General features: G+C 42.6%; 1 protein-coding gene across 1 annotated transcript in view; it reads left to right on the top strand.

Annotated features, from left to right (window-relative positions):
- Nucleotides 1–1,723: 1,723 nt before the first annotated feature.
- Nucleotides 1,724–24,115, top strand: part of COL3A1 (collagen type III alpha 1 chain) — a 106,567-nt gene continuing 84,175 nt past the window's right edge. Inside the window, exon 1 of the mRNA XM_040439256.1 lies at nt 1,724–1,942. Within this exon, the coding sequence (XP_040295190.1) occupies nt 1,858–1,942 (85 nt within the window). The 5' untranslated portion in view covers nt 1,724–1,857. The remainder of the gene's footprint in view (nt 1,943–24,115) is intronic.

Raw genomic sequence — 24,115 nt, 5'->3', positions numbered from 1 at the left:
CTCTTGCCTGTCGCCAGGTACACAACTCTCCAGCCAGGGCACATTTCTGGAGGATGAGGAGGAGGAACCGTGTTCCCAGCAGGGTGGCACCCAAAGCAGCTTATGGGCATCAATAGAGCGTGGCTGGGGGGATACAGAGGACACAGACGATACCCTTCCCATAGAGGACAGCACACATGAGCGACTACATGCTGCGGTGCCTGCGCAACGATCGCCGAGTTTCCCACATTCTATCCAGTGCTGATTACTGGGTGGCCACCCTGCTGGATCCCCACTACACAGACAACGTGCTGTCCTCAATTCCATCACTGGAGCGTGATTGGAAGATGCACGAGTACAAGCGCACGGTGGTAGACGTGCTGCTCATGGCATTCACACCTGACAGCGGGGGCTCAGTGGAAGCACAAGGGGAAGGCAGAGGAGGAGGAGGAAGAAGCCACCAACGCAGCTGGGGCACCTCCAGCACCTGAGAAGGGAGGATTAGCATGGCCGAAATGTGGAAAAGCTTTGTCAGCAGGCCACAACAACCAGCACCACCAGCTGATACAGAACGTCTTAGCAGGAGGCAGCATTTCAGCAACATGGTGGAACAGTACGTGTGCATATGCCTACACGTACTGACTGATGGGTCTGCCCCATTCAACTTCTGGGTCTCAAAATTGGGCACATGGCCTGAGCTTGCCCTTTACGACTTAGAGGTGCTGGCCTGCCCTGCAGCAAGTGTATTGTCTGATTGCAAGTTTAGCACTACAGGGGGGGTAATCACAGACAAGCGCAGCCGCCTGTCCACAGCCAATGTGGACAAGCTCACGTTCATTAAAATGAACCAAGCATGGATCCCACAGGACTTGTCTGTACCTTGTGCTAAGTACACAAGTATACTGGCCGCACCCAGCCATTGTTATACTCCAGCGCACTTTCTCTTTGCATTCTGTTTTCTATTTCCCAATATTTTGGGGTCTTCCCAAATTTATAAAAAAAAAAAAAAAATAAACAAAATAAAGGAAAGAAAATAAAAAATAAAAAAGCAATAAAAACAGTGTTGGTTACCTCCTCCTCCACCACCGCTTCTACCTACACCGCCACGTCCACCGCCTCCTCAACCTCCTACTCCACTTTGACCTCGGCCTCCTAGTTCAAGATTATTATTTTTTTCTATTCAATGTTATTATAGTCATTTCCCTATACACACTTTTTTTTGCAGGGCAACTGTCCTGCTCTTACCCCCATGTTGCTTCCTTTTGCAGCCCTCTAGCCCTTACTACGACTATTTTACAGCAATTTTAGTGCACCAAAGTTCGGTTCCCCATTGACTTCAATTGGGTTCGGGTTCTGGGATTGAGTTTTGATTAAGTTCAGGTCCCAAACCCAAACTTTGACTCAAAGTTGGGCTGAACCCAAACATCCACTGATCCGCTCATCCCTATTGATAACATCTGTTCTATATATTTGGAAGTCAGGAAAATGTGTAGCTATAATCATTTGTACAATGCACATTTCTCCAGATGTGTTCTTTAACTTCTCTTTCTGTTCTTTGAGGTCAAACACAGACCATTCCACGTTAACACTGCATATTCACTTGGCAATACATTCCAATGCAAGCCCTATATGGGATCCTTCAGCATTGAAGGGGTTTCCTGATGGCAACACCTCTCAAGTTTCAGAAAGGGGCTGGAATTTAGTGCAAGCCAAAGATTTCCCTATTTAAGAACAGTGCAAAGGAATCTCAGTGGCTAAGTTCAGTTTAAGGGCCCAGAGCTGAAGGGGTAGGGGAGCATTTGATGGTGCTAAGTTAAGAAGATTTATTTTTATTTTTCCCCTAGTCTGCACTTAGAGTCTCATGTCTAACATTTAGACATGACGAGCTTTGTGCAAATAACCTCTCTTTTCTGCATCATTGCAGTGACTTATCCTTCCCTAATTCTGGCACAACAACAGGAAGGTGAGTAATTGTCTCAACTTTTTATTTTGCTCTCACCTTAACTGGTCAAAAACTCCTAGACACTAAATGTAACGTAACAATGGAAAGGAAAAAAATGCACCAGGAGGCTTACACTGCCCCATATTGTGAGAATGGCAATTGTTGCTTTAGTCTGAAAGCAGGACATGAAGTTAGGAATAATAACAGATTTGAGATGCAGCTCTGGAGATGTACGTTTTCTAATGCAAGTAACGTGTTCCTAGCTGCAATGTAATCTGACCTTCCTGGTCTGTAAAGCAGCTGTGGTAACCATGTTCTGATAAGATGCTGCTAATAAGCTGGAGCAATGGACAGATGTGCATCATACATCCACATGTCCACGCTGACCTGAAAACCTTGAGAACCTTTAAAATGGTTTCAGGACCTTCAATTAAGGAACTAGTATATGTCATGATTTGAGGGTTATTATCACATTCACTTCATAAATATTCCCTGTGTTTAACATGCAAATTGCATTACTGTGTATATTTGAAGGGAATGGCATTATCACTTCATACAGCAGTCTACTATAAACGATCACATTACTATTTTTGGAAGTTTTGCTTAATATAAATTCTTTCAAGAAGAAGTTGAATTCTCTGTGACATCAGAGCTATTTCTATGCTATTTCATATGTGTATGGCGTATAGTAGTTGTAGCACAATGCGTTGTGTTCTCCCTGCATATGTTACTGTGCGTTTCATAGAGTAGAGAAATGCATTCATTTGGTGTAAAGAAAGAATTTAGTAAACCACATGAAACTGATATCAAACTTGTAAGTCTACATAATAAGTATGTATAAATAGCTTACTTTCAAGCCTAATTGAGGATATTCTAACCATTAACCATAATTGAGCTGAATTAATGTAAAAATGTTTCAGGTATTATCTATAGTGGTTGTCCTTATGCTCATTAGTTGCTCTGCTGAGACCATTTTGGGCTTCAGGAGAGAAGTTTCCCACTAGTACTTCTCCTTTAACAAGATACATCACAAGATGCAGAAAGGTAGATTAGTGTCAAATACACCATCATCCATACATCATCCTTTGTAAAACGCCCTTGGTCACGTAGTTTGCTGTGTTACCATTACTGCATATGGCAGTTTTTGCTATTGTACTATGCAGAGTTAAAGTGTCAATAGTTTCCATGTAGTCATATCTAGCCGCTGGCTATGATTATTCACCCTATGTTGTAACAGCTGGAACGGGCTGAGTAAAATCATGCTGCCTGTCTGTAGTCTGCCGAAGCTGGCAATGTACAGTAAGATGATCTCACCAGTATTAATATATGGCATGTTACTGTAGAAAACAACTAGGCAATGACATTACTTTTTTCCTTTGGGCTTGGGAATATAAACCTCTGACTGCAAGAGAAGATGATGTAAAACATATGTTCTGTGGAACTCATTTTATTACCCCATGTGTTATATGACAAATCATGGACATAGCCGGTTTGATAATTCATATTCCAGCTCATGAGAATCAGAATCTGCTGACATCTTTGGAAACAACATGAATTTCTTTACATGCATAGCAAATGTTCAGGCACAGACGTCATGCTGCTGCCATCTAGTGGTGGTCTCGTGTAACTGAAACCAGCCACACCTAGTGTGCTTCCTCCATCTTTATAATCAAAAGTACAAAGAACTGCAAAGCTCCTCTACCAATACATGGTAGACATGGTAACACATTTCACTTTTCATATTTATTCTTCAGACAAACATACAGATGTAGACAACAGATATGAAACACACTTACTATATGCTGAGCATGCAACTCATTTCTGAATATTTCATACATTGAAGCCAAACTATTAGGTATATAATGTGAGCTAGTAGCACTCATACAATTACTTCATCTTATACTGTAATAAGGGAAATAAAAGTGCAGTGCTTAGTCAGTACAAATCACAATGCAGAAGTACAGGAATTTATAGTCTATCTATGGACTGTGACAAATTTATCATGAGGGGGTATATAGGGTCTGTATTGGGGATACTTTGCACCAAATTTATCAAATATTAAACCCCTTTTGTCTAGAAATGCTACTACAGTTTTCTACACCACCTCCCTGCTGGAGTAATTTTGCGACTTTTTTTAAAATAAATAATAAATTGTCCTCTGGATAGATCATCAGCTTCTGATCGGCGGGGGTCCGACACCCGCCGATCAGCTGTTTGAGAAGGCAGCGGCGCTCCAGCAGCGCCGAGGCCTTCTCACTGTTTACCGCAGGCCCAGTGACGTCACGACTTGTATCAACTGGCCTGGGCGCGGCTAAGTTCCATTCACTTTATGGCGTCACTGGGCCTGCGGTAAACAGTGAGAAGACCGCGGCGCTGCTGGAGCACCGCTGCCTTCTCAAACAGCGGATCGGCGGGGGTCCCGGGTGTCGGACCCCTGCCGATCAGAAGCTGATGATCTATCCAGAGGATAGATCATCAGTTAAAACAACCTGTAGAACCCCTTTAACAAAGGTAACCATGGTAACCCCTTTTCCACCCACTTTTCAAAACTGAAGTGAGTGGCATAAAAATGCAACAAAATCATTGACTATAGGGTAATTACCTTCACTAGGTGCCACCACAGAAACAGTTTTCTTTCTCTTGCAAAATAGCTTAGGTTACTTTTACATCTGTGTTTTCCATTTCGGTATTGAGATCCGTCATAGGATCTCAATAGAGGACGAAAATGCTTTAGTGTTGTCCCCATTCATTGCATTCCGTTCCGTTTCATTGCATTCCCATGACGCACACAAAAGCGCTGCAAACAGCATTTTTGAGTGCATCCTCGGATGTTTAGCATGTCTCACAATGTAAGTCAATGGTGACGGATCAGTTTTCTCAGACACAAAAGAAAGCGGATCCGTCCCCCGTCTTGGCCATTTTACAGATAATACAACCAGATCCATTCATAACGGATGGAGACGGTTGTATTATCAGTAACAGAAGCGTTTTGGCTGATCCATGAGGGATCCAGCAAAAACGCAGATGTGAAAGTAGCTTTACCTGCATATTCTTTTTCCAGGGAGTACTGCCTGGCCTCCATATGTTAGCTCTAGCACTGTAGTACTCCTGAAAGTTCTGTGTAACTGTAGTGAGAGCAATGCCAAGAAGATGACCACTAAAACCAGTGTTTCCTTTTAATTGTTATACTTTTACAGACTAGAGAGTGGCAATTATGGTTACAAATCTAGGATTATTTGGAAAATAGAAACCACCCTATGAGACCAACTCACCCTCAAATATTCCTGGCTTTAGCTGTTAATTGAACAGTTTATGGTTAAAGGGGTTATCTCACTGCAGAAAATGGTATTTATCATATAGACAAAGTTAAAGGGGTTCTCTGAGAATAGACATTTATAACTTATCCTCAGGATAGGTCATCAATATAAGATCTGCGGGAGTCCGACACCTAGGACCCCCACTAATCAGCTGTTAGAAGAGGCTGGGTGCTCTGTGAGCACCACAGGCTCTTCTTAGGCCAGTGACATTACTGTACATCGCTCACATGGCCTAGTTGCAGCTCAGCCCAATCAAGTCAATGGGTCTGCGCTGCAATACCAAACACAGTCAATATACAATGTCTGCTGCTGTGCTTGGAAAGCTGTCATTACTCAGTCAGTGCAGCGGCTCCCTGAAACAGCTGATCGGTGCATGTGCCAAGGCCCCTCCAATGTGATGATGATGACCTATCCTAAGGATAATTCAGCTTTATCGTTTCCAGGATACCATCTTTATACCATGGACTTACTAATATATTGTGATTGTCCATATTGCCTCCTTTGCTAACTTGATTCATTTTTCCATCACATTATACACTGCTTGTTTCCATGGTTATGACCACTCTGCAATTCAGCAGCGGTGTTCATGCTTGCACAATATAGGAAAAGACACCAGCCTCTCTGGTGGCTATTACAGTGGGAACACACAGCAGCTCCCGTTCCAGCCACCTTGTATCTGTGCTGCTGCAGTGGCCATAACCCCTGGCCACTGCAGCAGTGTATAATGTGATGGAAAAATGAATCAAGTCAGCAAAGAAGAGAATATGGACAGTCAGAGTACATCAGTAAGTGTCTTTTGTATTAACTATGTGTACATTAATGCCATTTGCTGAAATGAGACAACCCTTTTCTGTCAACATGACTTGTGTCATTACTTCCAGCTTAATGTACAACTATCGGGCAACTATAGGCCAGTAAGCCTGACATCAATAGTGGGGAATTAATGGAAACCATACTTAAGGAGAAGATTGTGGAACATCTAAAATCCCATGGATTGAAAGATGAAAAACAGCATGGGTTTACTTCAGGGAGATCATGTCAAACTAATCGATTTTTTTGATTGGGTGACTAAAATAATAGATGGAGGAGGTGCAGTAGACATCGCTTATCTAGACTTTAGTAAGGGTTTTGATACTGTCCCACACAGAAGGCTTATCAATAAATTGCAGTCTTTGTGCTTGGACTCCCATATTGTTGAATGGATTAGGCAGTGGCTGAGGGACAGACAACAGAGGGTTGTAGTCAATGGAGTATATTCAGACCATGGTCTTGTTACCAGTGGGGTACCTCAGGGATCTGTTCTGGGACCCATATTGTTTAATATCTTTATCAGCGAAATTGCAGAAGGCCTCGATGGTAAGGTGTGTCTTTTTGCTGATGACACAAAGATTTGTAACAGGGTTGATGTTTCTGGAGGGATACACCAAATGGAAAAAGATTTAGGAAATCTAGAGGAATAGTCAAAAATCTGACAACTAAAATTTTATGTTGATAAGTGCAAGATAATGCACCTGGGGCGTAAAAACCCAAGAGTAGTATATAAAATCAGTGATACAGTCCTAACCTCAGTATCTGAGGAAAGGGATTTAGGGGTCATTATTTCAGAAGACTTAAAGGTAGGCAGACAATGTCATAGAGCAGCAGGAAATGCTAGCAGAATGCTTGGGTGTATAGGGAGAGGCATTACCAGTAGAAAGAGGGAGGTGCTCCTGCCGCTCTACAGAGCACTAGTGAGACCTTATTTGGAGTAATGTGCTCAGTACTGGAGACCATATCTCCAGAAGGATATTGATACTTTGGAGAGAGTTCAGAGAAGAGCTACTAAACTAGTACATGGATTGCAGGATAAAACTTACCAGGAAAGGTTAAAGGACTTTAACATGTATAGCTTGGAAGAAAGACGAGACAGAGGGGATATGATAGAAACTTTTAAATACATAAAGGGAATCAACAAGGTAAGAGAGGAGAGAATATTTAAAAGAAGAAAAACTGCTACAAGAGGACATAGTTTTAAATTAGAGGGGCAAAGGTTTAAAAGTAATATCAGGAAGTATTACTTTACTGAGAGAGTAGTGGATGCATGGAATAGCCTTCCTGCAGAAGTGGTAGCTGCAAATACAGTGAAGGAGTTTAAGCATGCATAGGATAGGCATAAGCAGTGGTGTCGCCAGGGGGGGCCAGAGGATGCCAAGTCCCCCCTACATCACGCTGTTCCCCCCCATGTGCCCCCCAAACTAAAATGCCCCCCCCCTAAGTGAGCTGCCGCAGCCGGGCACAGGGAGATGAGCGCTTCCATTGCGCTCATCTCCATAGTAATCTGCCTGTGCTGCGGCGGGGCAGGGGAGGGAGAGGCGTGTCCCTTCCTCTTCCTCTGATAGGCTGCAGGCGCTAGGCCGGCAGCCTATCAGAGGCCGGCGCAGGCGGCGCGATGACATCATCGCCTGAGCTATACAGTGTGGGACACAGGCCGGAAGAGGCCTGCATCGCATCGCTGACATGGAGGTAAGTATAAGTGTTTTTTGTTTTTTTTTTACAATAGTTTTACTGGCACATTAGGGGGGCTCTTGTTACTGGCACATTGTGGGGCTTATTACTGGCACATTGGGGGGGCTTATTACTGGCACATGATGGGGGGTTTATTACTGGCACATGATGGGGGGCTTATTACAATACTGGCACATGATAGGGGACTTATTACAATACTGGCACATGATGGGGGGGCTTATTACTGGCACATGATGGGGGGCTTATTACTGGCACATGATGGGGGAGCTTATTACTGGCACATGATGGGGGGGCTTATTACTGGCACATGATGGGGGGGCTTATTACTGGCACATGATGGGGGGGGCCTATTACTGGCACATGATCGGGGGCTTATTACTGGCACAGGATGGGGGCTTATTACTGGCACAGGATGGGGGGCTTATTACTGGCACATGATGAGGGGGCTTATTACTGGCACATGATGGGGGGGCTTATTACTGGCACATGATGGGGGGCTTACTACTGGCACATCATTGGGGGGCTTATTACTGGCACATGATGGGGGGCTTATTACTGGCACATGATGGGGGGCTTATTACTGGCAAATGATGGGGGCTTATTACTGGCACGTGATGCGGGGCTTATTATTGGCACGTGATGGGGGCTTATTACTGGCACATGATGGGGGACTTATTACTGGCACATGATGGGGGGCTTATTACTGGCACATGATGAGGGGGCTTATTACTGGCACATGATGGGGGGGCTTATTACTGGCACATGATGGGGGGCTTATTACTGGCACATGATGGGGGGCTTATTACTGGCACATGATGGGGGGGCTTATTACTGGCACATGATGGGGGCTTATTACTTGCACGTGATGGGGGGCTTATTACTGGGATGTAATGGGGGGCTTATTACTGGCACTTGATGCGGGGCTTATTACTGGCACATGATGGGGGGGCTTATTACTGGCACATGATGGGGGGCTTATTACTGGCACATGATTGGGGGGCTTATTACTGGCACATGATGGGGGGCTTATTACTGGCACATGATGGGGGGCTTATTACTGGCAAATGATGGGGGCTTATTACTGGCACGTGATGCGGGGCTTATTACTGGCACGTGATGGGGGCTTATTACTGGCACATGATGGGGGGATTATTACTGGCACATGATGGGGGGCTTATTACTGGCACATGATGAGGGGGCTTATTACTGGCACATGATGGGGGGGCTTATTACTGGCACATGATGGGGGGCTTATTACTGGCACATGATGGGGGGCTTATTACTGGCACATGATGGGGGGGCTTATTACTGGCACATGATGGGGGGCTTATTACTTGCACGTGATGGGGGGCTTATTGCTGGGATGTAATGGGGGGCTTATTACTGGCACTTGATGCGGGGCTTATTACTGGCACATGATGGGGGGCTCTTGTTACTGGAACATTGGGGGGGCTCTTATTACTGGCATGTGATGGGGGCTGGGCTCTTATTACTGACACATTGGGGGGCTCTTGTTACTGGCACATGATGGGGGTTCTTGTTACTGGCACTTGATGGGGGGAACTTATTACTGGCACATTATTGGGCGCACTTATTACTGGCACGTTATTGGTGGCACTTATTACTGGCACGTTATTGAGGGCACTTATTACTGGCACATTATTGGTGGGCACTATAGAAGCATCTACTGAGGCCACAAAGAAGGGGTATTTTATATGGGGGGCTCTGTACAGTAGCATTTTATACTGGGACACATGGTGGGTACTATGGAGAAGGGGGGAGAGGAGTACTATTGAGTCATCTACGGGGGCACTAAGAAGGGGTATTTTATACTTGCAAATTATGGGGGACACTGAGGGCATCTACTGGGGCACGATATATGGGGCATTTTATACTGGTACATTATGGGGGGCACTAGGAGGAAGGGGGAGAGGAGCACTATGGGGGCATTTACTGGGGGCACTATATAGGGGTATTTTATACTGGCACATTATGGGGGACATTAGCTCAACTGGGGGCATTACAAGGGGGTATTTTTTGCATTGTCATATTATAAGGAGAATTATTTCTACTGGGGGGGCATTATGGTGGGCTTTATTACTCCCCCATGGTATGACCCCCTAGTAGCAGCACCAGCCTCTCCCTGCTCTGCTATCCCTCTGCCCCTTCTCCAAATCCTTATTATGAAATCTTTTTCATTAGGATAAAACACATCAGCTCTGCAGAGTCCCCGGCCAAAGTGTTGAAGTAGTGTCTGAGATCCCCAAGCGCCAAGCCAAGTATTTGTAAGTTTTCATGTGAAATATGTTTATGTTATACACATATAGCCTACACTGTGCCACACAATGTACAGTATACCTCTACACTGTGTCACACAATGTACAGTATATCTCTACACTGTGCCACACAATGTACAGTATACCTCTACACTGTGCCACACAATGTACAGTATACCGCTACACTGTGCCACACAATATACAGTACACCGCTACACTGTGCCACACAATAGACAGTATACCTTTACACTGTGTAGTCTGTTCTATAAGCACCCTTGTTCTGTGGCGGTGGACAGAAAATAATCTGGAAGTGCCCCTTCCGAGACCAGGCTCTGGATCCACCACTGGTCTGAACCGCTCACAGGAGTGTACATTTCTTCTAAACTGTAATCCGTATGCTCTGACCTGCAGAAATCAGCGCTCGCTCGGTAACAGCTAACAGGCAGTGCCTGTAGGGTGTAGCCTAGCCCTGTTACCGAAGCTAGCCGAGTGGTGTAAGGTTAAGGTACTAGTAGAGATGAGCGGCCGCTTAATCCTGATTTAAAGTTAAAGTTACTGCAGGATATGGATTACAGTTTAGAAATGTCAAATGTACACTCCTGTGAGAGGCGGGGAGGGAGATATGTGGATGACACTGTTATGGAGGGGGAAATGGGGATGACACATATAGCATAAAGTATCGCAGCATTTCTAAGTGTACTTGTGTAAATGTATCGTTGTTATAGCTGCCCCCCCCCCCCCCCCCCCTACTTTTGTCCTGGACCCCAGTGTGCCTCCCCCCAAAATTTGAAAGCTAGAGACGCCACTGGGCATAAGGCCATCCTTCATATAAGATAGGGCCAAGGGCTATTCATAGTATTCAGTATATTGGGCAGACTAGATGGGACAAATGGTTCTTATCTGCTGACACATTCTATGTTTCTAAGTTTCTATGCTAAAAGTGCTGAAACATGCAAAAAAAAATTAGGATATTGTATCTAAGGTTTTTATTTATGAGGTTTCTAGGGTGACTCGGTGTCCTATCACTTAATTGTCAGATTCATCTCCCAGATATTCAGTAAATCACCCTAACACGTAACAGACTACATCAGGAATGGACTCTCTCTACTGTCTCCTGGCACCGTCTGGAACATCGTCTGTTTTATGTCAGCCTGACAATGGAAAACATGAGATAACTCCGGCGGCTAGCTATAATTTTGAGCATTGACTTTGGACTCGAAAACTTGGCATTGTTTAATGAAAGTGAATGCCTTACAGATTAGCTAAGAAACCACTTCCATTTTCCATAATTTATACCCTTTAAAAATGTTTGTCTTACAAGTAAATCAAAAAGCTTTTAATGTTTCGAAAAGCTTTCTTTCCCTTCCATAAAACTGTTTATGCATATGAACACAACAGTAGGATTGAATTGTTCTAAGATACCTCAAGGTCTATGGATCACTCGGCTTTGAGAAATAAAAAATATGTGTCTTTCCTCTTGAACATCCCCATTTCCACTGGTTTTGTAGATGTTATTGTTGATCTTTGCAGTAAATAAGACATTACTATTGTTTTCTAGTAAGCATCTGTATGAAAAATAGTATTTGAGTATTGTAGAGAAAAATAGGCAATTGAAACTCTTCCCATTAAAATCAACTGTTTGTCAGGTGTCTCGAGATCAGAAGCATTTGACTGGCAGCTACATATCCAAAGGTCCTACTACCTGATGGAGCGGCAGGTCGAGCATGCACCGAGACACTCCATTCATTCTCTATGGAACCTCCAGAAATAGCAAAGCATTGTACTTGACTATCTTTGGAAATCCCATAGAGAATTAATGAAGTGGCAGGATGAATGCTTAACCTGCCACTCCATCAAAACAGAAGAATCTGACCCACATTGTCACATCAGTGGGAGGTCCCAATGGTCAGACCCCCAGCAACCAGTTAGTTACCCCCGATCCTGCAAATAGGGAATAACTTGCAAAATTGTTACAACCCCTTTATGATATTAATGACTCATCTAGAGGACAGGCCATCAGTACGTAAGCATAAGTCCTAAGGTGGGTTTACACAAGCTGAACTTAAAGTCGATTGTCAGGAAGGAAGCGCTCCTTCCAGACAGTCAGCTGCTCGTTCAGTGAAGGAGAATGCTGCATTTACATGCAACGATCACCTCCACAGTATGAGACCTAGGGATCGCTATTGCGATTGCTCATCCCCATACAGCTGCATTGTTTCTGGGCAGCAGATTGCTGTTTAGACCACATGATTTGCTGCCCAGAAACGATAAATGAGCGCTTCACTAGTTCACCAGGTGACCGGCAGCACATTTAGATGGCCAGATTGTCGGGAACGAGCATTCGCAGGGACATTCATTCCTGATAATCTGCCCGAATATCAGGCCATGTATATCCACCTTTAATTGAATTCTTCCTTCGGTGCTACTTGTGAAAGGGTAATATCACACCCGCTCTTTGCTGTTATTTTTCCAAATGTTAAAGTTGAGGTTCACTCAATATGCTAATTAGATATCCAATATACCTGTTTACCTTTTATGCTTTAAAATAAAGTCATGCAACAGAAAAGTAATATAGTTTGGAGCGTGACCATTAAACTCATGCAGGCCTGCTTAGTATCATTAAAAACTGCAAAGGCTTGATCTTTTTATGTCTTGGCTCCCACTAGGCTATGTATATGGAAAAAAGGCTGACTGAAAAGCTTGTAAATGTTTTTATATCAATCCATTGTGTGTTAAGGTGTCTGATTTCTGCTTTTCATTTCTGTAGCAGAGCCAACCAGATCAAACATTAATAAAGAGGTAGAGTCTCAGCCATAATTTACAGGGATTGTTTGGAATACCATGTTTCTGCAATGACATTACTACAGCATTGTATATCAGCTTGTGAAATAACACACTATTCCAATAAGTCTCACCTACCCCCGTACTTATATTGCATTTAAAAACTGTGGCCTATTTTAAATATAATCTTAAAACATATATATGGGGCATTCTTATATCAAAAGGTGCCTGTAGAATGTATTGAGAGCTAGATCATTTAATGTTTACCATGTCTATGTTTTCACCATCACAGGACAAAGGGACAGATTTACTAATGCTTTATAAAAATGTAGACAGTGTAAATTTAGACAGGCAGTCTAAAGCTGCACCTCATTTATCACATTGCCTCAGGGGAAAGTCTAACTTTCTACAACTTATTGGTTTTCTTGCTATGTGGAAGATTTGTGTTACAAATTTTTGTCAGTAAATAGTACATCTTAAGCCACACCATTTCATGCTAAATCCCGCCCATTCCGTTGACAAGGGCAGTGGACTATTCTTTTTGCTGACTTGTTTCATAAATATATCTAAAATGTGCCATTCACCATAGTAAATGTCAGCCAAAATAAGGTCCCTAAACTATAGCAATGAATCAATAAGAGAAATAGCTGCATACTTTAGAAAGAAATTTATGGCGCTAAAATAAAGAAATACAGTAAAAATCTGGACAATTCCAATGAGTGCCAGTTTAGAATTCTCCCTGATGTATTATTAACATCATATCCTCATGAAGACCAATCTCTGTACATGCATGGTGCCTAGTGCCGCGCCTTACATATATGGTGCTGGATTAAAGTTCCTGCTCCTGCACTCTAGCAGGAACAGGCTGGTTCACTAGCTGTCAGTGACAACTAGGATCCTGAGGAGAAACCGAAGGAGTATATTGCCCCTTCTGCCTTCTCCTTTCCTTTGTGCATAGTGCTCAGCACTATGCAGTGAATAGAGGAAGCAGGTCCGCCACTTCATCTATTGGTCCAAGCAATCACGCGATCACCAGGTGTCTTGGGTATAGCACAGGTGCTGAGTCTTCTCAGACCCCGATCAGCTCTGCCTCTGCCAAAGGGATAGATTTGACCTGTAACTGTGGCTTTTTGGATGCCACAGTTATAGAAGAAAAGTACAAGAAAAAAAGTCAGTGTCCCCAGGGGTGTTTTAATGACCTATTGGGGAACATAAAAATGTTCATTCCAAATAAATTTTTCACGCAGCTCATTAAATCAGCTATGTCCCGACCTGCAGGGAGAGTGTATCTTGATGTACATCACTGTGCATTGCAGCAACATGCATATAAAGTCTGGTAGTGAAACAGTTACTGAGTGTCAGTTTGACAGGCAGGTGACAGGTGTCACTATTAGGCTCAGCTCACACATAATTTATTTGGCCAGTTACGGTTCAAAAACACAGGGTAGATCTTTTCATGATACCTTTTCTGAGAGTAGGTTTGGTTCCTGATTTTTGCTCGCCATACAGTAACTGCTGTTATTAACTGGCCAAATAACTGAAGTGGGAACTCAACCTTTGTGGCCCAAGATTCTGCTATAGAGTGAAAGAGCTGTCTTATTTTACACCATCTGCTGATTCCACATAGATTGCTAGATAACCTGTTCTGTTATGCCAATGATACAAGTAGTGGACCCACATGACAGAGTGGGGAGTATTTCAGCAGTAAATTTGTGCTGACGTCACTTTGTATTTTCCCTTCTTCTGATCTGTCAGAAGAACAACGCCCCAAAAAATCAGTAATTGATCAATATTGCTAAAACCAAAATAACAGGAGTGGGTCCAAAACCGAGATGACACGTGATGGAAATATTTACATGTCTTCTGTGTTTTGGACCCACTCCTGCTTTTGGCTTCCATAACATGATAAAATCCTGATGCAAAATGCTGACTATTGATAGAGGCCCCATGCTCAATTTGCATAATTTTGGGTATTTGCATCTGAAATTGGTTTTATTCAGATGGAAAATAAGTCCTGCATGCAGGACTTTAATGGCCACTATCATATGGTCAGTGTTCAGTCAGTTTTTGAATCAGTATTTGATGAGTATTGGTAACTAAGGCAAAAACAGGAGCGGGTCCAAAAAAGAGATGACACGTGAAGGAAATATTTGCATGTCTTCTGTGTTTTGGACCCATTCCTGCTTTTGGCTTCCAAATCATGATTGAATACCAATGCAAAATTCTTACCATGTAATAGAGGCCTTATGGATGCTGCAAAGACAGGATCTGTTGTGTTTTTCATTTTTTGTTTCTTCTGACAGACCAGAAGAAAGGTAAAATAAAGGTGATGTCAACAAGGCCAAAAAGGGACACTAGTGGCAAAGTCACAGAGTGGTGAGGGTAACAATAGCATGAGGAGTCAACATAGTGGCCCAGTCACAGAGTGGGGAGGTGGAGGGGCAACATCAGTGGCAGTAAAAGCACAAGATGGAGAAGATGGAGAAGATGACAGCAGAGGCAGCTGGTGTGGCATCAGAATAGTGCCTAAAGCAAGTGGCTAGAAGTAATCGGCCACTTTTCACAATGTTCTGATGTGGCAGCACACTGCAGTCAAAACATTACTGCCAGAATGATGTAGTCTGATGCATCAGGCACCGGTCTGTGGAAATCCTGGCTGATCCTCGCCTGATTCATCTTTATAAAGTTTAATCTCTCTACTTTGTGTGTTAAACACCCGCTCTGATGCCATACTACTGGCCAGGCAAAAAATCTTGTCCAGGACAAACTCAGCAAGTTGGGGCCACAATTTATGTTTGGCTACCCAGTAGTCCAGGTGATCTTGGATCTGGGGTAACAGGGTGCTGTAGACAGGGCCGGTGCTTCCATATAGGCAAGGGTGGCAATTGCCCCCGGGCCCCCGAGTCCTTAGGGGCCCCCAAGCCCACCACCCGACACTGGTGCAGGGCCGGAAACTAACGGCAGGTCACAGGGAGATGAACGCTTCCATTGTGGAAGCGTTCATCTCCATAGTCATCTGTATCGCCGTCCTCAGGACAGCGATACAGATGGCTGTGCTGTGGGGCAGGGGAGGGAGAGGAGTCTCCCTTCCCTGTTCCTCTGATAGGCTGAGGACCTTGTGCCGGCAGCCTATCAGAGGCCGATGCAGGCGGCGCAATTACGTCATCGCGCCGTCTGAGCCGTACAGCGTGGGACACAGACTGGAAGAGGCCCACATCGCATCGCTGTGTGATGGAGGTAAGTATAAGTGGGTTTTTTTGTGTTTTTTTTTAATACCGGACTATCTGTTACTGCCACATGGGGGGAGCGGGAGGCACTTGATACTGGCACATAGGCATGGGGGGGATGGCACTTGATGGCAATATTTTTACCAATGCCCATTTCTTTGGAGGGCCCTGAGAACTTTCTGTTGGACATACTGTACAGTAACAGTAATTATATCTGTAAAATAAGGTACTGTATTCAATATCAATGTGGACACCCCAATAACAGTATTATTATAACAGCAGTAGTACAGCTTATTCACCTCATTTTGATAATCAAGGCGTACCAGAATTGCTTATCTATTAAACAAGTTATAGTGTACAGCTTATTCACCCCAAATTGAGAATCAAGGCCTAATGGAATTGCTTATTTATTAAATAAGGTGGATAGCCCAATATAAGTTAAATGAGAGCCTATTCACTCCAATTTGAGAATCAAGTCCTAATAGAATTGTTCATTTATTTAACAAGGTAGACACCCACATAACAGTCAAAATAGACAGTTTATTCACCCCAGTTTGAGAATCAAGGCTTAATGGAATTGCTTATCTATTAAACAAAGTGGACATGCAATAGAGCAGGATACGGGTATACGCTGACGCCAAATTATGCAATGGCTGGGTCAGGTGTAGATGATAGTCTATAGTTTGTTCATGACGCCAATTGCGGCGTGTGCAGGGTACTATCACAGGGCCCTCCCAAGGTGTTATAACGCACGTCCCAGGTTAGGAATGCCTGAGTGGTGTGATGGCCTATAATGTCTCTATAGGTGGTGATAATTGTGTCAACGGTGTCTCCTACCTGGGTATGGCTGGACTCCTGGATCCTTGTTCACTTGCAATAAATTTAAGTGTAGTGATAATAGGAGTAATAGAGGAATTTTGCAGCAGAAATTGATGTCCAGACCTTTAGGTAAAGTTCAAACTTTTCTTTACTGAGGATAACTTGAATCCAAACAGAATACAGCGTTGGTCTTTGGTCCCAGCAGGTTTTGGCAATGGTTGGCAGGAATAAATCCTCTGCACTATAAATCTGGAGCTTGCAGGATAATACGTCTGCTTAGTAGCTCTGTAACTGTGGCAGGAATTTATCATCTGCACTTCTCTTTATCTTCTGCATTGTGGGGACTGACTAGCTTAGGAGGAATATGGCTTCTCCTAGGTCTCTCATTTTAGCTGCCACTCATTTTCCCTAGTAACAAACTCAGATCTATTCTATTTTTTTTTTTATTAAAAGTTTGCTCTGATATTTTCCAAATACAATTTACAATTGTGTCAGTTGATCATCCTTTGCCCCAGGCAGTACAATGTAATGTATCAACTGTAATTTCTGAAAATTGAGTTATTAAGTCTTTAAGAAAACATTATGTGATGTCCTAATTTAGTATATTTTTCAGTGTCTTACCATGGTCCAGTGTCTTTCTGTCAATGAAGGGAAACATTCAGAAGCTGTCCAGATTAAATTCAGCCTATGTAGTTGCAAAGCTGAACTATTTCAGTTCACCTGGTTTTGTTGTGCAAGAGCAAAAGTTTTTACAAAAAATGCTTCCATTTACTGATATCTTTTAATTCACTGACAACATTTGAAATCTTGGGATTGATAATGAATTAAAGGGTTTCTACCATCAGAATTACTGTTATGTAGCTGACTGACATTAGCAATGCGCTAATGTCAGCACTACATAACAGTATGTTTCTAACATTAGTCCCTGCAGCCGTTCTAATAAAATAAGCACTTTTATAATATGCTATTGAGCCTCTAGGTGCTATGTGGGCGTAGAATCAGCACCTAGAGGCTCCGTCTAACTCACCCTTTATCCCACCCAGGACCCCTGTTCTGCCCGCCCCGCTCCTCTTGATTGATGTCACAGTTAGCAGCATCGCTGACGAAATCCAGCAGCTGCGCCGTTCGCTTCTGTATTCGGCGCAGGCGGAGTGAGTGAAGGCCGCTCTCCTGGTGCCGACTTCCTCACTGTGACGTAGTCGGCGCAGGCGCAGTGAGGAATCCGGCACCAGAAGCGCATCATTCACTCACTGCTCCTTCGCTGAATACAGAAGTGAATGGTGCAGGCGCAGGATTTCGTCAGCGATGCTGCGAACCGTGACATCAATCAAGAGTTGCGGGGCGGGCAGAACAGGGGACCTGGGCGGGATAAAGGGTGAGTAGACGGAGCCTCTAGGTGCTGATTCTACACCCACATAGCACCCAAAGGCTCATTAGCATATAGTAAAAGTGCTTTTATCAGAATGTAAAAAACATACTGTTATGTAGTGCTGACATTAGCGCATCGCTAATGTCAGTCCGCTACATAACAGTAGTTCTGATGGTAGAAACTACTGGGCAGACTAGATGGGCCAAATGGTTCTTATCTGCCGACACATTCTATGTTTCTATGTTTCTATGTTTCTATGTTTAATGTAAAGTAGAAAGATGAATACATTCATTATAGAGTCTGTGATTAACTTGTATCCACATAGACAATTTAATACTCCATTTAATTGTCTCTGTTTCTAATAACACAATTCTTTCTAATTGCAGGTTAGACTACTTTCACACTCGTGTTTGGTGTGGGTCTATCATGGATCTGCACAGATGGATCTGTTCAGATAATACAACCATCTGCATTCGTTCAGAACGGATCCGGTTGTATTATCTTTAACCAAGTCTTGAACATCATTGAAAGTCAATGGAGGACGGATCTGTTTTCTATTGTGCCAGATTGTGTCATAGAAAACGGATCTGTCCCCATTAACTTACATTGTGTGTCAGAACGGATCCGTTTGGCTCAGTTTCGTCAGACGGACACCAAAACGCTGCAAGCGTTTTGGTGTCCGCCTCTAAAGCGGAATGGAGAAGGAACGGAGGCAAACTGATGTGTTCTGAGCGGATCCTTTTCCATTCAGAATGCATTAGGGCAAAACTGATCCCTTTTGAACCGCTTGTGAGAGCCCTGAACGGATCTCACAAACGAAAAGCCAAAACGCCAGTGTGAAAGTAGCCTTATTCATTACACAAAATACTGCCAGAGTTTTCCTATTAACACATTTAACAGTTTTCAGAATTTCTTTTCCATGCATCTATGCAAAGTCTGTTATACTATTAAGTCATACTACTGTGTTTTGGGAATAATCTGTGCACAATGGGGATACAATAAATAAAGTAAATGTGTGCAAAGGAAAAATCCCCATGTAAAATGATTCTGTTCTACACAATTTGCCAAAACAGCAAAAACGGAACCCTTTTTTATGCTCATATCTTGTTTCACTTAAGTTCAAATCAGGTATAAATTTAATTATTGCCAGATGTGTAAGGGAATTCTAATATATACGTACTGTCCAACATTGCCATCTACCGGCCAACACTGTAAAACCAATATACACTCCTCAACATTGCAACACCAAGAAGGAAAATTTGTGGAAAAATGAAAAACACTGGATCAATAGACATGTTATTGCTATGCAAATAATAAAAAATGGAAACAAAATATTAAAAACATATCAATTTATCCGGTATTGAGTATGAGTGCAACACATAGATACACACGCATTTAGATGCCTTAGCATGCTATCAAGGAGGTTATTGACTGTCTGACTGTCTCCTGTCATGGTGTTACCCTGTGGTCTTCAGACCAATCCCTGGCTATCGTTGCATCAGACAAAAGCGAGATTCATCACTTAAGAGGATAGACCTCCATCCTATCCTCCATTGTTGTCTTGCTGTGCTACATGATAAGCTTTGTGAGCTGTCGCATGAGGCCAATGGCACACCTGTAGTTGGGTGTTTGGCTCACAGCCCAGTGTTGTGTAAAGTCACTTTCTGCCTCCCTGGGATTGGAAAGTGACATTCAATTTCACCTGCAGTACAGAATGGATCCCTACGTGCCATTCTTCTAATTAGATGATCTGTCCATGCAGAGGTTTGCCTATGTGCACTCTTGCTGTCATTCCAGTTCGTTGTGGTTCTCCCAAACACCAGGACATGCAACATTGAACAGTGCTGACAACTACTGTGTGGGGAAACTAATTGGGTATCAGTACTGTATGAGGACGCTAAGGGTGCATAACTATTGTGCGAGGGAACTAAGAGGGCATAACTACTGTTCGGGGGCACTAATAGAGCATCTGTATAAAAATTATGTAAAAAATTTGACAGGCACTCTTGGAAGCATATGGGTGCAAATATATTTATTCAATCCTAGTACAATATAAAACTATAACTAAAAACTTAAAATATAAATAAAATATGGATAAAATCAAAACTTGATAGGTAGGAGGTATTATACTGATACAAACACTAGAGATTTAATCACTCCACTGCTATGGTATATAATATATTCAAAGTGTCAATAAGTACATTTGCCAGCATGGTGGGGTGTTAAACTAATATTCATATACACCTGGGAAACTAATATTCATATACACATGGTATAACATCTGTCCACATCATGTATAAGTAGGTCCATATAGAAGCTCAGATACGTTGCAAAATTAGATCAACCTCTGTTCAATAAGATCATATATTGATATTTATCTAGTCTTATATCGTATGCTGTATACCATCAACATGTATCTTCAACTGGGTGGCTCTAATGTCCACAGTATATTACTCACAGTTCATTGGTTTGTGGTGAGGAGCGGGGTGCTGTGCCTCGGCATGGCGTCCCACGTTGTCACCGGCACAGGTGTATCTTACCTCCGCTTCTCTTCACTTCACTGCGAGGGCTGTGGATACGGCGTTCAGTCAGCTGTCCTGTTTGCCGATCAGGGTTACAGCGTGGGACGCCATGATGTGGATATATTTAATACCATGCGGTCTCCCAGCGTTTGTATCAGTATAATACCTCCTACCTATCAAAGTTTGATTTTATCCTTATTTTTTCATATTTTAAGTTGCTAGTTATAGTTTTATATTGTACTAGGACTGAATAAATATATTTGCACCCATATGCTTCCAAATGCAAGAGTGCCTGTCAAATTTGTTTACTTAATTTTTATACAAATGATTTGCACCTTACTCCATACGATTAATAGTACAGCCACCTTATTCCATATTATTTTCAAACTAATAGAGCATCGCTACTATTTGGGTGCACTAATGAGGCATAACTACTGTGATGGGGTGCTAAGGGGACTGGATGGCATTGGAAATGTATAACTAGACATTGGATGGGGTTAGAGGTGTGGTTTAGCTTAACAAATTTTAGCACAATTAGTTCTCCCATGATAATGTCCCTCCTTGGGCTTTTTTAAAAGAAGTACCATATGTATGTGCATTATGGGCAGTAATGTAGTGCACAGCCCAGAAAAAAAAAAAATGACCTCTTAGTACTAGAAATAAGCGAATTTTTCAAAAATTCGGTTCGTCATCAACTCCGCCTTACAGGTAGATGTTAGCGTCAAGAAGTAGCGCATTCCTTTTAAACCCTCGTCAACTGATTCCACATAGATGTCTACAGAACCTGTTCTATTAAACGATTATGCAAGTAGAGCCCCCCGACAGAGTGGAGAGGGTGTCAGCAGTAAGTTTGTGTTGACATCACTGATCAATTTTCCCCATTCTCTGATCTGTCAGAACAATTACCCAGAAAAAACGGATCCTGTCTGTGGAGCATACGCCTTCACTTGGTCAGCAATATTCCATCAGTATTGCTAAAGGCAAAAAAACCGGAGTGGATCTAAAACAGAGATGACACGTGAATGGAATATTTGCATGTCTTCTGTGTTTTCTACCCACCCGCTTAATGCTGAATACAAGATTTTTTTTCCACTGAAATAATTCAAAAAAGATTGTACGGATATAACTGTAGTGCTTAATGCTGAATACAATTTTTTTTTCCATCACAATAAATCACACAAGATTTTACCACATATAACAGCATCGCTGAATACAAGCTCCTTGGAAGGTCATGGGGCGTCCCGGTCATCCGGCATCTATTCGCTCCGCTGAAGGATTATTTTGAAATTGGCAGGGTCCCCATGCTGCACATTTATCATAGAGACATCATGGAGATTTTACCACATATAACTGCAGCGCTGAACGCTGAATACAATTTTTTTTTTCACCGAAATAAGTCGCAAAAGATTATACCACATATAACTGCAGCGCTGAATAAAAAATTTTTTCCACCAAAATATGTTACAAATGATTTTACCACAAATAAATGCAGCACTGAACGCTGAATGAAATTTGTTTTTCCACCGAAATAATTCACAAAAGATTTTATCGCATATAAGTGCAGCGCTGAACGCTGAATAAAATTTCTTTTTGCACCAAAATACTTCAATAAAGATTTTACCACATATAAAGGAGCACAGAGATGGAAAGGGTCTTTGGATTCCCCCCGCACTATATGTACGTCTCAAAAATAAACCGCTGCTCCCGACAGCAGCTTCTGGGAAGGTCATTGAGCGTCCCGGTCATCCGGCATCTATTCGCTCAAGTAAAGGATTATTTTGAAAGTGCGTAGAAGCCACACGGGGCCCCCACGCTGCAGATTTATCATAGAGACATCATACAGATTTAACCGCATATAACCACAGCGCTGACCGCTGAATAAATTTAGTTTTTCGACCTAAATACTTCAGTGAAGATTTTACCACATATAACCACCACACTGACTGACTGCTACCGCCGCTACTTCTATGAACCCCTGCTACTTCCCGGGTAGGTAGGCTGCTGCGAAGCAGGTGCTCTACCCCGGGCTGGTTTGGCTCCCGACCTCCCACTGCTGCCACCCTGCTGAATCCCAGCCATGCTTTCAACACATATAACCGCCAGCATGAACTGAATTTTTTTTTCCTGTTTGTACTGAAATAGGCCAATAAACGCTTTCAACACATCTAACCACCGCCGACGTGAACTGAGAAAGTATTTTTCTGTTTGTACTGAAATAGGCCACTAAATGCTTTCGACACATATAACCGCCGCCGACGTGAACTGAGAATGCATTTTTCTGTTTGTACTGAAATAGGCCACTAAACGCTTTCAACACATCTACACATCACGCTGACGTGAACTGAAAATGTTTTTTTCTTTTTGTACTGAAATACAAAATAACACATATAACAGCCGCACTGACTGACTTCTACAGCCGCTACTTCCGTGAACCCCTGCACCACTACTTCCCGGGCAGGTAGGCTGCTGAGAAGCAGGTGCTGTACCCCGGGCACGTTTGGCTCCCAACCTCCCACTGCTGCCACCCTGCTGACTCCCAGCCATGCTTTCAACACATAACCGCCGACGTGAACTGAGAATATATTATTATTTTCATACTGAAATAGGCCACTGAATGCTTTGGTCTTAAATAAGTGCACCAGTGAAATGTGTATATATTTTTCTTTTTTTACTGTAATACGCCCCTATACACTTTCAACAGAAATAACTGCAGAAGGGAACAGAGCATGTATCTTTCTTGTTGGACTGAAATAGGCCACTATACGCTTTCACCAGAATTAACTGCAGAAATGCACTGAGAATATATTTTTCTTTTTTTACTGTAATACGCCCCTATACGCATTCACCAGAAATAACTGCAACAGTGTAGTGCGTATATATTTATCTTTTTTTAATGTAATACGCCCCTAAACGCTTTCACCAGAATTAACTGCAGAAGTGACCTGAGAATATATATTTCTTTTTGGAATGAAATAGGCCACTATACGCTTTAACACAAAAAAATAAAATAGTGCAGTGCGTATATATTTTTCTTATTTTACTGAAATGCGCCCCTATTCGCTTTCACCAGAAATAACTGTAACAGTGCAGTGCGTATATATTTTTCTTTTTCTACTGTAATACGGCCCTATGCGCTTTTAACAGAAATAACTGCAACAGTGCAGTGCGTATATGTTTTTATTTTTTTTATGAAATACGTCCCTATACGCTTTCACCGGAAATAACTGCAGAAGTGACCTGAGAATATATATTTGTTGTTGGAATGAAATAGGCCACTATACGCTTTAACCAGAAAACAAATAAATAGTGCAGTATATATTTGTCTTTTTTTACTGAAATAAGCCCCTATACGCTTTCAACAGAAATAACTGCAACAGT

Source organism: Bufo bufo, chromosome 7 (assembly GCF_905171765.1).
Source record: "Bufo bufo chromosome 7, aBufBuf1.1, whole genome shotgun sequence".
In the NCBI taxonomy this organism is placed as follows: Eukaryota; Metazoa; Chordata; class Amphibia; order Anura; family Bufonidae; genus Bufo; species Bufo bufo.
Note: the sequence above shows the minus strand (reverse complement) of the source record. Positions and strands in the feature narration are given on the sequence as shown.